Below are 17683 nucleotides of genomic sequence, written 5' to 3' on the forward strand. Positions count from 1 at the left end.
TTAGGGGCAGGGTTGGACTTGGCTGGTGAATTGTGGCTCAACCAGAATGGATGATGCTTTAACCCTCAGTTTCTCCTGCTGACATAGGGCCTTGCTGGGCTGTGGAACGGGTTTGAAAAGGCTGCCCACTGTCACTGCAAACATGGGCTGGGGTGTCGGAGGCCCCGAAGAGCAGCCAGGTCTCTCCCTGGAGTCTGGTTCAGTGGGACATGCTAGGCAGGGCTCGCAGGGTGAAGGAGGGCTGGAGCCCAGAGGCTCTGGTGCTGAGGCCAGTGGCTGACCCTGGAGGAAGAGTAGGGGCCCCTGGCGGACTGATGCACTGAAGGGCTCCTCCAGGGGACAGTGTAAATGCTAGGGCCTAGCACTGATCCTGGGGATCTGTGACGGAGGTGCTGCCAACCCCTCAAGGGGCCAGGCCAAGAGTGGGTCCCATGAAGGAATCACACACCCATGCTGGGGATGCCTGGATTCAATCCCCAGCCCTCAAAGGGTGGGTGAGGTCCAGTGGGTTAAGATAGGGGGCAAGGACCCCGGACAGCTAGGTTCCAGCCCTTCCCTCTACATTGCAGATTGCCATGCTAGCACCAGGGGGCTGGGAGAGGAAGACAACGGCCTTTTCATTTAGGCTGGAAGAGAATTGGATTTTATGGGCTGAGGACCTGGTGAAGCAGCCCCAGCACAGGGTGAACTGCCGTAGGGCGTGCTTAGCCCCAGCCCCTCAAGGATCCCTGAGGAGGTGAGTTTGCCATGCCTCATGCTGAGCCCTCAGGGGTGGTGGCTCTGTGCTTGTGGGTATGCACCTGGCAACACAGCCTGCCCCCGGCAGAGCCTGGCCTGATGGAACAGAGCAGGATAAATGCAGCGCATATTGTGGGCACCACTCTGGGTCAGGGCACTGCCCCCTGTAGCTCCTGCCTATCCCACCCCAGAGGTGGCTGTATCTCCCCCCTGGGCAGTGCCCCATCTTGGGTACAGCCACCAAATTGAGTAGCACTGGGGCCCTGTGAGGAGGTAGCCCATGTGCCTGGCTAACACTGCCCAACTCCTGCCCCCCAGCTGCAGAAAACAGCAGCCCCACAGGACCCAGCTCCTGGCATAGTCCTTGAGTTCTGGGCAGCGGGCACCTGCTGGAGCTGTGTGGGGGGCTCCTTCTGGGACTGGAAAGGGGTTTCCTCTCTCATGCGTTAAGCACCAACTTCCCCTGTCCACCGTGCACCATAACAACAACACAAAGGGGCCTGGTCTGGTAGCTGTTTATTGTGCCACGGGGGTGCCCCTTATGTCCGTCCATGGGGTCACTGCTTGCCGTTGCCGTTGATGGGCCGGTCGCGGTGGGCAGCTGACTGCAGGTAGGTGTGCAGGCGGGGCCGGGCACTCACCCGCTCCACATAAGCGGCCAGCAGAGGGCAGGAGGCCAGGCAGCCGGGTGCTAGCACCAGGTGGTTCCGCACCAGTTCCACCAGGTTATAGTCTGCAAAAGAGATCTGGGGAGAGGGGGCGGAGTCAGCCCATGGCCATGCCCCCGAGCAGCTGATGAGACCCATCTGTTTTGGGGCCAGGGACAGTGAGACTCTGGTCACCTGAGGAGGAGACTGATGGACAGATGCCCCCCTAAAGTGGCTGGGGTAAGAGTGGGGAGACAGCCCCCCCACCCCAACACACTCACCTTATCTCCAACAATGAAGGCCTGGCCAGCGCGGTTCTGGGACAGTAGGGTCTCAAAGGGGCGCAGATGCCCTGGCAGTGCCTCCACATAGGCCACCTTCCCGTTCTCCTGTGGGAGACAGGAGTCAGGGCCCAGCCGCCTCCCCAGGAGCCCACTCCCACCACAACCTGTCCTACTGCTGTACCCATCCCCAACATGACAAGGTCCACCCCCAGCTAAACCCACCCCTCACCCTGACTTGTCCTAGCACCGGACCCACCCGCACCACAATGGGGCCTGTCCCCAGCGATGGGCCCACCCCCTTGCTCCCCATCCTAGCACCAAAGTCAATCCTGCTCTCACTGCACTGGGGCCCACTCCTGCCTCCAAGTGCTGGAGCCACACCCAACCCACCCCGACCAGACCCCTCTCTCAGTGCTGGAGCTCCCCCCCCCCCAGCGCCCCCACCTCCCCCGACACAGACTCTGCCCTTGGCTCACGTAGTTCTGGTAGATGAGCTGGGCGTATTTGAGGCGCAGATCTTCCACTCCGTCATTCACCATGTCCAGCAACCCTGCCTCCCGCTGGTCCTTTCCGTATAGCCCTGCCAGAGTGAAAGCTGCCATCAGCAGGGAGAGACCTTCCCCCCACCCTACACCCAGCCCAGCCTCCCCAAGCTCCTTCCCACATAGCACTGCCAGAGGAGAGCCGTGGTCAGCACAGGGAGCCCCCCCTACACCCAGCCCCCCCTTGCCCCCACAGCTGCCCAGCCCCTCCCTCCCCCAGCCGTACCATAGGTCCTGGCCAGGTGCCGCAGGATGGCGTTGGACTGGTACAGGGTTAAGTCTCCATCCTGAAACTTGGGCAGCTGCCCAAACAGCTGCAAGGAGCACAAAGTGAGGAGTCACAAGCCCCAGATTGGGCCAACAGGGTGAGGCCATGGGACACACACACGGGGACATGGGGCACAGCAGCCACCTCAGTGGGGCAACAGCAAGGTGGGCCAGAAAGCCATTGGGGGAGGGCACTCTGAACCAGTGCCCAATCCCCCTCTTCAACCCACCCCAGGTCATGCCCCCCCATGGGTTCCCCCACACCCACCCTCTCCCCACCCCCATGGGGTCATGTCCCCAATCTCCCCTGAGATGCCCCCCACCCCTCATGCCCCCCACCTCCCTTGGATTCCTCCCGCCCCACAGGGTCACTCCCCCCCACTCCCCCGGGAGGGGATCCCCTCTCCCCCGCAGGGTCACTCCCCCCACCTCACCCACTCCGCTCAGGGACCCCCCGCCGCTCAGTGCCAGCCCCCCCCCCCAGCCCAGGGGTTTCACTCACACAGGATTTCTTGAGCTCTCCCTTCTGCCACAGATCAATGGTCACCACGTCCTCCTGCCACTCCTGCCCCTGGTCGGCCAGCAGCATCCGCATGGCCTCGCAGCGCCCTGCGCCACGGGACGGGCAGACCCTCACTCGCTGCCCCCGGGCACGGGCATGCCCTCGCCCCGCCGGCCCCCCTCCCGCAGCCCCCCCCGGGCACGGGCACGCCCCCGCCCCGCCGGCCCCCCTCCCGCAGCCCCCCCCGGGCACGGGCACGCCCCCGCCCCGCCGGCCCCCCTCCCGCAGCCCCCCCGGGCACGGGCACGCCCTCGCCCCCCCTCCCGCAGCCCCCCCGGGCACGGGCATGCCCTCGCCCCCCCACCCGCAGACCCCCCCGGGCACGCCCCCGCCCCGCCGGCCCCCCTCCCGCAGCCCCCCCCGGGCACGGGCACTCCTGTCCCACGCCCCCCTCGCTGCCCCCCCCGGGCACGGGCACGCCCCCGCCCCGCCGGCCCCCCTCCCGCAGCCCCCCCCGGGCACGGGCACTCCTGCCCCACGCCCCCCTCGCTGCCCAGCCCCCGCAGGGCACAGGCCGGGCAGAACAGACACCCCCTGAGGGGACGGGGGAGCCCAGGGCCGGGCTAGCGGGGGCTGGGGGTCGGGAGTGCGGGGCACCGGCGGGGGCTGCAGGTCAGGATCCGGGGGCCCCCGTCACTCACCGCGCACGGGGAAGTAGGTGATGGTGAAGGGCCCGGGCACTGCGGAGAGAACAGAGAAGGGAGCGGAGTTAGCGGGGTCTGGGACGGGGGAGGGGAGGGGGGCGCACCAGGGCCCCTCGCCCGGACTCACTCTTGGGCTCGCTCGCTCTCTGCAACTGCGGAGCCGGACGCGTCCTGCTCTGGTTACACGGAGCCTGGAAAGTGCTGAGTCACCCGCCCCCGGTGCCTTAAAAGCAGAGGGACAGGCCCCGCCCCCAGCCAGCGGGGCGGAATTTGCTGCTGGGGTGGGAGCGCGGAGCTCCCAACCCGCTTCCCGGGGCTCGGTTCTTAAAGGCACCTGCCTGGCCAGTGCATTGAGCTGCTCAAGGAGACTTGAGACAGTGACATAGTGTGCGCCCCCCGCTCCAAAAAAAATACCCTTGTCAGACATTTAAACCTCCCCACTCAGTTTTCGGGTCTGCAGAACCTCAGCGCAGGTCTGTCCTAGCCGCGGCTCTGACTGTGACCCCGTCCCTGCGGCTTCACGCCGATCCAGAGAACGTGCTTTTTACTGCCCTGAGCCCCTCATCCTGCTCCTGCGGCCCCCCTGTGCCGCGGGAGTCCTGCCGAGCAGTGCCCCATGCAATCACGGTGTTTCTAGTGCAGCGCTTCCGGCTTGCCTTGCATCATTCCTGTCTCCTTCTACATTTTTGTTCCTTTTTTTCTTCCTCTTTTTTTAATACCTGGGGTTATTCTTGGGGATCATATGCCATCCAGGCTGAGTGATTTCCTAGCCTGGTGTCCAAACTTTTTCCGTTTCCTTTGAGCTACCAATGGGGATTGCCTTTGTCAACTGTTGCCTCCCTATCGAGCACTCTCCTGCTTTTTCACCTCACCATTTGTGTGCAGAAGTCGGTTCCCAAATATTCAACACAGGCCAGATGTGTAAAGGTTGAAAGCACCTTGATACTTTGGGATAGCTCAGTGGTTGGAGCATTGATCTGCTAAATCAAGGGTTGTGAGTTCAATCCTCAAGGGGGCCATTTGTGGCAAAAGTTGGGGCTTGGTCCTGCTTTGAGTAGGGGGTTGGACTAGATGATTTCCTGAGGTCCCTTCCAACCCTGGTATTCTATGAATACTTTTGAAAATCCCACTAGGTGCCTTTATTTAGGCACTATACTAGCTTGTATGAAATCCTTCTCAAAGGCAAATTTCTACTGTAATTTTTACCAAATATAGGTGTACAGCCCCAAGATAGATTGACAGCCACAAGCTATAAAAAATAATGAGTTCTACACCCCAAAAGACATGAGATTTAAATAAACAAATTCATTCTGGGTTCTTTTAATTTGCATTTTTCTTTTTGAGCCTTTAGGGTGTGCTAGGTTGGTACTTTTGCAGTTACCTCTCCCCAAGAATCCATATCCCTAAAACAGCTGCACATTCCTATAAATCCTGTACTGTTTTGGACTTCCAGTAATATGTGATTCGTCCTCCCCACACACTTTGTAATTGAAAACTTATTTAAAATTCCCTTTGTGTAGATAATCCCCACCCTGCAAACGCTGAAGTGCAGACTTCACTGTTCTGTGACTTCATTTGTTGCATACCTAGATGTGGATTTTCTACTGAATTACTTCTAATTGCATATTTTCATAGCCTTTTTTTATGCTACATGTTTTATTTTGATACATTTCAACATGATACATGGTGCCCTTCATTCTGACAAGTTTACTCTTTTGTACTGCCAAAATTAAGGATTTTAAAAAAAAATTAATTATCCTGTCACTCCTTTGCATTGGTCGGGCAGCGGGCATAAGTGGTGACTGTGACAGTGCACCCCATATTCTTCACAGTGATATTATTATTATATGATTAAGGTATAATTATGATGCATTTTATACAAGATAAGTCATGTGAGGTGTCATTGGAAAAGTTATGATTTGCCAAATATGATTATCCTATTTGTGCGCATGTATCAATTTTGTATCTGAAGTTATGAATAGTGACTATGTATCTGTTTTTCAGATGTAGTTACACCTAGGTAACGGCCACTAGACAAGATGCTTTCAGTCTAGATAGCTGGATGAGAAGGGCCCATTCCTGGTAATGGGCCATTAGGGAAAATGAGAGGTCTTAGGAGATGTTTATCCACCACCTGAGCCTCTCTGAGGACACGCCAGACAACCTGTGAGTAATGGCTGCGATGACTCAGCAAGGTATGCAAGGGCCTGTGACCAGGTCACATGATTCCAGACTCCACTTTGGGATGTCAGTGTTTTTCCACAAACTGAATTTGGAACAAAGGGTTTCCACCAGATGCTAAAGCTATATAAGGCAGGGAGTGACATCATCTGTGATTCTGCTGTCCCCACCTAAGAAGACTCCTGGAAACACCTGAGGAACAAAGACTGAACTGGGGGAAGTGCTGGACCCAGGCTAAAGGGATTTCTAGCCTGTGAATGAAACACCTGGGGATTCCAAGCTAAAGAAAGGGCAGCTTGCTCCTTAAGAATCTGCAGCCTGCTTGTACCATCAGTTAGTGTGAGAATCTGCTATTCATATCCAATCTATTTCGTATACTAAGCTTAGTTTGTATTTTTTGTTTATCTGCTAGGTAATCTGTTTTGATCTGTTTGCTATCCTTTATAATCACTTAAAATCTATCTTTTGTAGTTGATAAACTTGTTTTTGCTTTATCTAAACCAGTGAGTTGGAGTGAAGTGTATGAGAATCTTATCTCAAGGGGCAAAGGCTGTTGCATATCCCTCTCCACATTGAGGGAGGGGATGAACTTTATGAGCTTACACTGTGCAGTTCCCTGTGCAGCACAAGATGATATTAATTTGGGTTTTGACTCCTGGGGGGGTGCATGCCTGGAGAGCTGGGAGTTGCCTTAGCTGTAGCCTTTCTGTTGTTGGTTCATTGCAGGGCCTGGATAGAGAGCCTGCATGTTCTGAAGCTAGTGAAAGTGCAGTCTGAAGGGCTTTGCAGCTTTTCACAGCAGCATAGTGAGAGAGGGAGCCCAGGATGGTGGGTCAGAGGGCTCAGTGGTACCTCCGTTACAGGTGGCACCCCTGTGGGAACCCATCACAATGGCATGGTCGAGCAGGGTTATATGCACAGCTTGTTGCTCTGAGTGAGATTTGCACTTCATAGGCTGGTGGTGATTTTAAGTGTAGTGGCTTGAGATCAGTCAAAGAGGTTACCAGTTTGTTATTTTCTGTTTGCTTATTTCAGGCAAGGGAGTTAGGGACAGAAAAGCAGCAAGATGAGTGAAAATAGTGAAACCATTGTGAATTTGGAACTGTGCAGAGTGCAGGCAGAAGAAAAAGAGAACCCCAAAGACTGTTGGAGATAAAAGAATTGCAAAAATAAAAGTAACTGAAGCCCAGAAGCAAGTCATGAAAGCAGAGAATGCAAGGAAGAAACTGCACACCAGAGAGTTTTGCAACTGAAACAGATAGAGGAAGATAAAGAAATTAAGATCCAGAAATTAGCCATGGAGGGGAAAGAAAAAGAGAGAAAGCACCAACTAAACTTGCGAAAGAATCAGAACCAGATAAAAGATTTATTGGAAAAAAAGGATCGTAAGTTTAAAAAAAAAAATTTAACCCTGTTGAGTATTAAGCTGAAACTCCAGAGGAAAACGATAAGGTCTCAGGTACTGCTGGAGTAAGGGGAGAGTGTCTCTTTAATTCCTCTGCAGCAGTGGGAAACGGTATGCTTCCAGGGGTGTGTGGTTGAGACCAGCTCTTGCCCAGTAGCTGAAAGCAGCATTTCCCCCAGAAAGGGTGGGGGCGGGGGGTGTTGCCCGCCAGTGAGAAAACTGTCCAGGTTGCTGGCTGCCAGCAGGTTGCAGATAAGCAAGTGACAGACCTCACGTACATAGGGAGATGTGTCCTAGAGGGAAGTCCAGAGGAGCGTGATAGTCCAGAGAGTAGAGACCACTGAGGTGCGTGAGGGTTCCATTGACTCTGTAGTTGGAGACAAACCCAACTCCGAGAGGGAGGAGTGTGTAGTGCCTGCCAGGGAAAGAACTGTTCAGGCTGTTAGCTATGAGCTCATCACAGCTGGACAGGGGACAGATTCCACTCTAGCTGTGTGTCTTAGAGCGGGGTCAGAGGAGGAAACTGAAAAGGAATTAGTGGGAGTACAGGGCTTGTCTTTACTGCAATATTTGCTTTAGGTATAACTTGCCCCTAATAAGACTCCTGATTCTTGTCAGCAAGTTAAAGAAGTATGGGCTGGATGAATGTACTATAAGGTGGGTAGAAAGTTGGCTAGATTGTCAGGCTCAACGGGTAGTGATCAATGGCTCCATGTCTAGTTAGCAGCCGGTGTCAAGTGGAGTGCCCCAAGGGTCAGTCCTGGGGCCGGTTTTGTTCAATATCTTCATAAATGATCTGGAGGATGGTGTGGATTGCACTCTCAGCAAATTTGCGGATGATACTAAACTGGGAGGAGTGGTAGATACGCTGGAAGGCAGGGATAGGATACAGAGGGACCTAGACAAATTGGAGGATTGGGCCAAAAGAAATCTGATGAGGTTCAATAAGGATAAGTGCAGGGTCCTGCACTTAGGACGGAAGAACCCAATGCACAGCTACAGACTAGGGACCGAATGGCTAGGCAGCAGTTCTGCGGAAAAGGACCTACGGGTGACAGTGGACGAGAAGCTGGATATGAGTCAGCAGTGTACCCTTGTTGCCAAGAAGGCCAATGGCATTTTGGGATGTATAAGTAGGGGCATAGCGAGCAGATCGAGGGACGTGATCGTCCCCCTCTATTCGACATTGGTGAGGCCTCATCTGGAGTACTGTGTCCAGTTTTGGGCCCCACACTACAAGAAGGATGTGGAGAAATTGGAGAGAGTCCAGCGAAGGGCAACAAAAATGATTAGGGGTCTGGAACACATGACTTATGAGGAAAGGCTGAGGGAACTGGGATTGTTTAGTCTGCGGAAGAGAAGAATGAGGGGGGATTTGATAGCTGCTTTCAACTACCTGAGAGGTGGTTCCAGAGAGGATGGTTCTAGACTATTCTCAGTGGTAGAAGAGGACAGGACAAGGAGTAATGGTCTCAAGTTGCAGTGGGGGAGGTTTAGGTTGGATATTAGGAAAAACTTTTTCACTAGGAGGGTGGTGAAACACTGGAATGCGTTGCCTAGGGAGGTGGTGGAATCTCCTTCCTTAGAAGTTTTTAAGGTCAGGCTTGACAAAGCCCTGGCTGGGATGATTTAGTTGAGGATGGGTCCTGCTTTTGAGCAGGGGGTTGGACTAGATGACCTCCTGAGGTCCCTTCCAATCCTGATATTCTATGATTCTATGATGTTTCCTCACTGATCACATGTGGGGAGGGGTTCACCCAGGACTGAAACGCTGGGTCAGTTTCTGTGCAGCCAGGCACCCAACCTGTAGCTCAGGTTTTAAGAGGGAACTGTGTAACTGACCTCCCAGAGGGGAGCAGTCACACAACTGACCTCTTTGGGATAGAGAGAGGGATGACAGAGGATCATAGAATCGTAGAATCATAGAAGATTAGGGTTGGAAGAGACCTCAGGAGGTCATCTAGTCCAACCCCCTGCTCAAAGCAGGACCAACACCAACTAAATCATCCCAGCCAGGGCTTTGTCAAGCCAGGCCTTAAAAACCTCTAAGGTTGGAGATTCCACCACCTCCCTAGGTAACCCATTCCAGTGCTTCACCACCCTCCTAGTGAAAAAGTTTTTCCTAATATCCAGCCTAGACCTCCCCCACTGCAACTTGAGACTATTGCGCCTCGTTCTGTCATCTGCCACTACTGGGAACAGTCTAGATCCATCCTCTTTGGAACCCCCTTTCAGGTAGTTGAAAGCAGCTATCAAATCCCCCCTCATTCTTCTCTTCCATAGACTAAACATCCCCAGTTCTCTCAGCATCTCCTCATAAGTCATGTGTTCCAGTCCCCTAATCATTTTTGTTACCCTCCACTGGACTCTTTCCAATTTCTCCACATCCTTTCTGTAGTGGGGGGACCAAAACTGGATGCAATACTCCAGGTGTGGCCTCACCAGTGCCAAATAGAGGGGAATAATCACTTCCCTCAATCTGCTGGCAATGCTCCTACTTATACAGCCCAATATGCCGTTAGCCTTCTTGGCAACAAGGGCACACTGCTGACTCATATCCGTCTTCTCGTCCACTGTCACCCCTAGGTCCTTTTCTGCAGAACTGCTGCTTAGCCAGTCGGTCGCCAGCCTGTAGCAGTGCATGGGATTCTTTCGTCCTAAGTGCAGTCCTCTGTATTTGTCCTTGTTGGACCTCATCAGATTTTTTTTTTTGGCCTAATCCTCCAATTTGTCTAGGTCACTCTGGACCCTATCCCTCTCCTCCAGCGTATCTACCTCTCCCCCCAGCTTAGTGTCATCTGTGAACTTGCTGAGGGTGCAATTCATCCCATTTCCCAGATCATTGATAAAGATGTTGAACAAAACCGGCCCCAGGACTGACCCTTGGGCCACTCTGCTTGATACCAGCTGCCAACTAGACATCGAGCCATTGATCTCTACCCGTTGAGCCCGACAATCTAGCCAGCTTTCTATCCACCTTATAGTCCATTCATCCAGCTCATACTTCTTTAACTTGCTGGCAAGAATACTGTGGGAGACCATATCAAAAGCTTTGCTAAAGTCAAGATATTTCACATCCGCTGCTTTCCCCATATCCACAGAGCCAGTTATCTCGTCATAGAAGGCAATCAGGTTGGTCAGTCATGACTTTGCCCTTGGTGAATCCATGCTGACAGTTCCTGATCACCTTCCTCTCCTCCAAGTGCTTCAAAATGGATTCCTTGAGGACCTGCTCCATGATTTTGCCGGGGACTTAAGTGAGGATACCCCAATCCAGGTCCCACTTTTGGAAAAATGCTGTTCGTAATGTACTTGTGGAAACGAACTCTGTCTCTTTAAGATGGGCTGAGAATCTGACTAAAGACTTAAATGTCGGTCAATATGCTAATGACTCACCTGAGAAAGGGGAGGAGGAAGCAATTTCCAGGGTGGATAAGATACAGCAAACAGCTAAGGAAAAGCTGCTGGAGGATCACAGCCCTCTATGAAAAAGGGGGTGGGGAAAGTCCCAGTGCCGGAAGGGTAAATCACAAAATCCTAGGAGCAGGGGGGTGGATTGGGAATGGGGAGGATTATTTGCATGGGCATAACCCTGGAGACCAAATGCAGCTCCACAGAGAGCCAGACACCATGCAAGGTCCCCTCACCTCCTTGCCTCACCAAAACCCCAAAGACCTACATAAACTGAGAACCCTTTGTGACATTCTGTATCTTGGGAGAGCATCCTGGAACCCCCATATTCATTTTTTTTATAATCATGATCTTACGTATAAAGCCTGCCTTGTACGGTATCCAGGGAAAGGTTATGATCTGCTGAAAGTCATTTCTCTCTATATATATGTGTATCATGAATGCATATGAAGTTATGAGAATTGTGTTGTAGGGTTATTTAAACATGTCATTAAAACATGCCGTAAATTGGGGAATCAGCCAGATATTAGCTCCCTAGAGGCAACAGCAAGGAAAGAAACCAATACCCTGGCGGGGTGTCAAACAATCCAACAACAGCCATTGACCAGCAAGGGAGCTACAATTCAATGACTCACCTGCAAGAGGCCACACCAGGGGCATTGCTTAACATTGCCTGGGGACTCAACAATGCCCCCCAGACGTGCCTGGACTTGTGCTCCCCAAGCACATAGGACTCAGAGTATAAAATCGAACACGGGGGGCCCATGCTTGGCCTTTCTTCCGCCCCCACCTATGCTGCAAGCAACAAGGACACTCTGAAGACTCCAACTGAGGGGACTGGTCCAGCTTTCAAGGGTGAAATCTGTGTACAGTACTATGCACCTATTTGCTATAACAACACTGAATTAGACTCTAAATACATTCTATGGGTGGCTTACCCGAGATCACTTATTCACTGACACTTTAAAAACTCCTGCATCCCAATCTGGGTCTATGCTGGTTATGTGCTATGTATGTATCTTGTGAACCTTGTTACCGATACTTGTGTAAGCAGAGTCAGGATGAGCTCCACCCTGACATCTGGTGGTGAGGTGTGGCAAGTTGTGGAAAAGAACTTCAGGGGCTGGTCTCATTTGCATAGGCACACCCACCATACCTAGAATGAGGCCATAGGTGCCCAAATGGTCACTTTGGCTGCTGTGGGATCCCCAGTGTCTCTGTTATTGGGGCAGGAAGAATAAATTGTTATTACCCTGATTATGGGAACTGTGCTTGGAACTGTACTGGGCCTTTTGTCATGATGGAGGGACTCGCCATCAACTAAGTAGCACTCGCTAGGCAAGGGACATGGCTTCCAAAACTCTGTGAATGGAAAGAGGCTGGGGATAGGTATTAATACCTGGTGGTATGGGTCTCACGTGCTAATTGTACTTCCTCCTCTCTCCACTGTGGACTATCAGAGCTAATGTTGAGTCTATCAGGAGTCTAGTTACAGGCTGCTGAGCTGAAGTTGCTTTGGGCTAATGGTGCACCAGCACTAAAGCTCCCCTGCTACCAGCTGACATCACAAAAGAGCTAAAAACTGACTAAGAGCTGAAATTACTGAGTGTTGTGTTAAGTAGTGGGGGAGCCTGAAGATATATTGTGGAGCAATTTGCAGGATGGCTGGAGCGGCTTGTGGACTGGCTGGTGGAGCAGTTTGTGGGACGCTGAGTAGAGCAGTTCGTGGGACGGTGGGAGCTGCTTGTGGGACTGCGAGCCGAGTGGAGCAGTTTATGGACCGGCTGGTGGAGCGGAGCAGAGTGAAGCCCTCTGGAGCTGTGGGGCGGTCAGCTTCAGATCATGTAAGGTGCCCCTTACCTCTTCCCTCCCCCCCCATCTCCACCCAGGTTGGGAGGTAAAACTCTGCAGATAAACTTTCGAACTCTAGGGCTGCCCTGACCAGGGACAGAGACTTTTGGGTTGTTGGACTTTTGGAACTTTGGGTGATTTGGGGTTGCTGGACTCAAGAACCAAAGGGAAAGGGGCACGCCCCAATTTGCTTGGGGTGGGTTTTTGCTCATGGGTTCTGTTATGAATCCTGTTGGTGATGTTCCCCCAACATAATGCCACATTGTTTCTCTCTGTTATTAAAAGGCTTTTTGCTACACTCAGACTCCGTGCTTGCGAGAGGGGAAGTATTGCCTCTTGGAGGCGCCCAGCGGGGGTGGTATATATTTGTCCCAGGTCACTGAGTGGGGGCTCGAGCCGGTTTTGCATTGTGTTATTGGAATGGAACCCCTAGATACTGAACCCGGCCCTTGTTGCTGCCAACTCTGAAGGGCAGAAGGGTTACACTTGTAACCTCCCATAGCTTAAGCCTGACCCCAGATGTACAGTACCTTCCTTCTTAACTTATGTACATTTGATTAAACATTCGCTTTAATAAAATTTTTAAATCTGAACTGCAATATCCCGTGGGTGAGGAAAACCTGCTGAATCTAGTTGTTGCCCAGTCTAATAGGGTTGAGAGTTCAGACTGCGTGGTTATATTTTATTTCTTTTGGTAACTAACGCTGACTTTTTGCCTATCACTTAAAACCACTTAAAATCTATATTTTGTAGTCAATAAATTTGTTTTACTGTTTATCTTTACCAGTGAGTTTGTAGGAAGTGTGTGGCAAATCTGCTCAGGTTTTGCAAAGGCTGGTGCATATCCACTTTCCATTGATGAAGCGGTGAACCAAATAATAAATTTGCACTGCTCATCTTGAGCAGTGCAAGACAGTATATTCCTGAGATACAGTGCTGGGAGCTGGGGGGATTTGGCTCTGGTGCCTTTCTCTGTGTGATTCATGAGTGGCTCTGGGAGCATTCATGCAATCTAGCTGGGTGTGAGTCTCCACTTGCTGTTGTGCTGAGTGATCACAGCATCTGGCGGGGCTGGCTGCTTGTCACTAGCAAAGCATTGTGAGAGACAGCCCAGGCTGGAGAGAGTTTAAGGGGGCACAGCAGTCCCACAGTCCCAGGATGCACCCCGGGGATCCCATCACACCCTTACTGAAGGGGACACTGGAAAAAAACACTAATGGGGAAGAAAGGCCAGTATCTGAACACCTGCTATGGCTCAGGGAGGAGTAGAAAAAAACAATGAATATTAAACAAACCGGACTGTCTAAACAAAAGGCGTGGCACTTGGAAACGCCTCCCTGTCATGAATTTGCTGGTACTGTTAAGTCTCATAATACACCGTTTGTTGGTTATATTGAAGGTGAACCCTTTGAAAAGGTGTAACATGCATGATTGTTGGGAAGAACTTTTGAACATGCTGGGAGTGGTATCAGGGAAGTCCTATAAGGATACTGCTTCTCAACTAATATCTGTAAACAGGATTTGAGCTTGGCACAGCAGAAAAAGCATAACAAACCCAGTCTGCTGTGTGGAAGGGGAAACTGAGGCACACCATCTCATGGCATTGGTGGCTAAATGCCAAGACACCGACACTCTAAAATAAATTGATATCTGCATTATGTTAACAATGCTACACACAAGAATGTTTTCAGGCAACCTGGGAAAAGAAACACAGAAAAGAAACTGGGTGACGGTAGAATGTTTGGTAACACTTGGGAGTCGTAGAACCAAAACCTAAAGCGGGCATTAAGCATCTGCCTCTGCACTAGTCAGTGACTAACCCTCTGGCAGTAATCTAAGGGGGGAGGTGTGACACCACGCCCCATAGTCTTCACAGTGATATTATTATTGTATGATTATGGCATAATTATGATGCATTTTATACAAGATAAGTCATGTGAGGTGCCACTGGAAAAGTTATGATTTGCCAAATATGATTATCCTATTTGTGCGCATGTATCAATTTTGTATCTGAAGTTATGAATAGTGACTATGTATCTGTATTTCAGATGTAGTTTTACCTGGGTAACAGCCACTAGACAAGATGCTTTCAATCTAGATAGCTGGATGGGAAGGGCCCATTCCTGGTAATGGGCCATTAGGGAAAACAAGAGGTCTTAGGAGATGTTTGTTCACCACCTGAGCCTCTCTGAGGACACTCCAGACAACCTGTGAGTAATGGCTGCGATGACTCAGCAAGGTATGCAACCAGGTCACATGATTCCAGACTCCACTTTGGGATGTCAGTGTTTTTCCACAAACTGAATTTGGAACAAAGGGTTTCCACCAGATGCTAAAGCTATATAAGGCAGGGAGTGACATAATTTGTGGTTCTGCTCTCCCCACCTAAGAAGACTCCTGGAAGCACCTGAGGAACAAAGACTGAACTGGGGGAAGAGGTTTCTAGCCTGTGCATGAAAGACCTGGGGCTTCCAGGCTGTAAAGAAAGGGCACCTTGCTCCTTAAGACTCTGCAGTCTGCTTGTACCATCAGTTAATGTGAGAATCTGCTATTCATATCCAATCTATTTCGTATACTAAGCTTAGTTTGCATTTTTTGTTTATCTGCTAGGTAATCTGCTTTGATCTGTTTGCTAGCCCTTATAATCTATCTTTTGTAGTTTATAAACTTGTTTTTTTGCTTTATCTAAACCAGTGAGTTGGAGTGAAGTGTATGTGAATCTTAGCTCAAGGGGCAAAGGCCGTGATATATTCCCCTCCACACTGAGGGAGGGGGTGAACTTTATGAAAACTCATATTTTCTGGTCAGTATTGTCCTGATAAAATAGGTGTGACAACATTGTATGGGAAATTATAAGATTTTCCTGTGTGCTGGTTTTAAGAGATGTTCCAAATCCCACAGACCTATCCAAACAAAAGTCAGCAAAGAGGTCTGTCCTAAACAAAGGAATGTATACTTGCCTTTATAACAGAGTCATGAAGCAGGAAGGGAAACAAAGGAAACTCAAACACCCTGAGACATCCTCCCTCTCCACCCACCTCATTCGCTGCACCTAAGAAGACAATTGAAATAGCCATTGGACACTAGGGGAGGGGCCCTGATATGAAAGTTTTGTCAGTAGTCTGCTGGAGCATGTGGTAAGAAAATTTGCTTTGCAATTGAGAGAGTTTCTTAAGCAGATACTAGTAAGTTTTTATTTCTATTTTTCTTTTAACCATTTCTGACTTTTATGCCTCATTACCTTAGGCACCGAGTTTCTAATCTGCTGCGGGGGTTGCTCCCCCCAGCTCTGCCCAGACGCTGCCCCCACTCCACCTCTTCCCATCCCATTCTGCCCCCTTCCCAGAGCGCGCTGCACCCTCGCCCTCCCCTCCAGTGCCTCCTGATGCCACGAAACAGCTGATCCATGGCAGGTGGGAGGCACGGATTGGTGGGGCCCCCTAGCGGGCAGGAGGCAGTGGGGGTGGGAGAGGCATTGATAGGCAGGCACCCACCAGCAGCACCCCCTAACTGCTTGCGTTGAAAAGTTATTCATAAGTATTTCAAATACTGTTTACAACACTTCCCGCTAGTTAGTGTTTGGCCTACATTAGAAATTGTATAGCCAGCGGCAAATAAACCTCTAATCTACTATGGAGAGGGACCAATAGAGGACAAAGCCCTTCAGTCAGAATTTTACGTAGATCAGTTTTGCACACTGCTTCTCCAGCTTACAGAAATACTGTTCTTTGTTTGTGTCCACATTTAAATGGGACATTTCACCACGGTAGCAAACGGGGTGAGCAGTGCCCCTAACCATCCCAACAGGCCACGCCCAGACCAGGAGATAGGGAAAGGGGAGAGGTAGCAGATGGTGACAGGGCCTCTAAGAGAGCTGCTAGGCGTCAGTCATAGCTGCCAGTAGCACATTGTGCTGGTAGCGGTTTCTAACATTACAGCCCCAGCCAGGACCTTGCCCTGTGGACTGGCTGATCCTTGGGTCTGTGACCAGCACCTGCCGAACCTCGCAACACGGCTTGCGCTGCACCCCCGGCCCTTCTGCCCCCACTGGCTCGGGCTGGGCTCAGTGCCCCTGCAGCTGGGTCAGACTGGGCTCGGGGCTCCCACCCACCCTTGCTCACCACAACTGGGTCAGACTGGGCTAGGGGCTCCCACTCGCCCTTGCCCCACTGTGGGTCACGCGGGGCTCTTTGGCCACACCCCTGCCCCTCCCCCCATGACGGGATGCTAGGCTCAGTGCCTCCCCCCACCCTGCCCCGGCTCCTTCCCACATCAGGTGATGCCCTGCTCACTGCCTTGTTTCCCCTCACACACACCCAACCCCATCACTCGCCCTTCTCTGGGTCACATTGGGCTCCATGCCCCTGGCCATTCCCCCTTCTCTGGGGTGCGGAGGGGCAAGGTACATTTGATTTATTTCCTGGTTTAGTCCCTGGATGGCATTTCTGCTGTGATCTTGCATAATTTCATACTTCACCCATGCACAGAACCAGCCCTCTGCCAATGCCCATCTGTCATGAAGAGGGATGGTTCTGTAATATTTTTATGATGACCAATGCGTGCCTTAGTTTCCCCCAATGCCTTGTATGGGTACCCAGTGGTGGTGGTGGGGGTTTCGATCTGCTCTCAGGTGGACAGGTGTCATCTCCCTGTCTGGGCCATTAAAGAAAAGCTGAACCCAACCCAAATTCACAGAGGAGCCAGCCAGCCAAAGAGGCCCCAACGCTGAGAAATCCACATCAAGGCCAGCTATTAGGTGGGAACCAGGGATTTCCCTACACCCCCTGTCATAAATATAAAGGGAAGGATAACCACCTTTCTGTATACAGAACTATAAAATTCCTCCTGGCCAGAGGCAAAACCCTTTCACTTGTAAAGGGTTAAGAAGCTAAGATAACCTCACTGGCACCTGACCAAAATGACCATTGAGGAGACAAGATACTTTCAAAGCTGGAGTGGGGGGGAACAAAGGGTCTGTCTGTGTGATGCTTTTGCCGGGACCAGAGCAGCAATGCAGGTCAGAACTCCTGTAAAGGGTTAATAAGCAATCTAATTAGATATACGTTAGATTCTGTTTTGTTTAAATGGCTGATAAAATAAGCTGTGCTGAATGGAATGTATATTCCTGTTTTTGTGTCTTTTTGTAATTTA

The 17683-nt window shown here is 51.3% G+C and overlaps 1 protein-coding gene across 1 annotated transcript; it reads right to left on the reverse strand.

Moving 5' to 3' along the window:
* Positions 1 to 1237: 1237 nt before the first annotated feature.
* GSTP1 (glutathione S-transferase pi 1) lies at positions 1238 to 3917 on the reverse strand. The gene is made up of 7 exons (XM_073346665.2): positions 3812 to 3917; positions 3682 to 3720; positions 2981 to 3087; positions 2438 to 2525; positions 2146 to 2249; positions 1667 to 1774; positions 1238 to 1484 (listed from the first exon to the last, which is right to left on the reverse strand). Coding segments are annotated over exons 1-7 (636 nt in total). The 5' UTR covers positions 3813 to 3917; the 3' UTR covers positions 1238 to 1295.
* Positions 3918 to 17683: the final 13766 nt, after the last annotated feature.

Source organism: Lepidochelys kempii, chromosome 6 (genome assembly GCF_965140285.1).
Source record: "Lepidochelys kempii isolate rLepKem1 chromosome 6, rLepKem1.hap1, whole genome shotgun sequence".
NCBI lineage: Eukaryota > Metazoa > Chordata > Testudines > Cheloniidae > Lepidochelys > Lepidochelys kempii.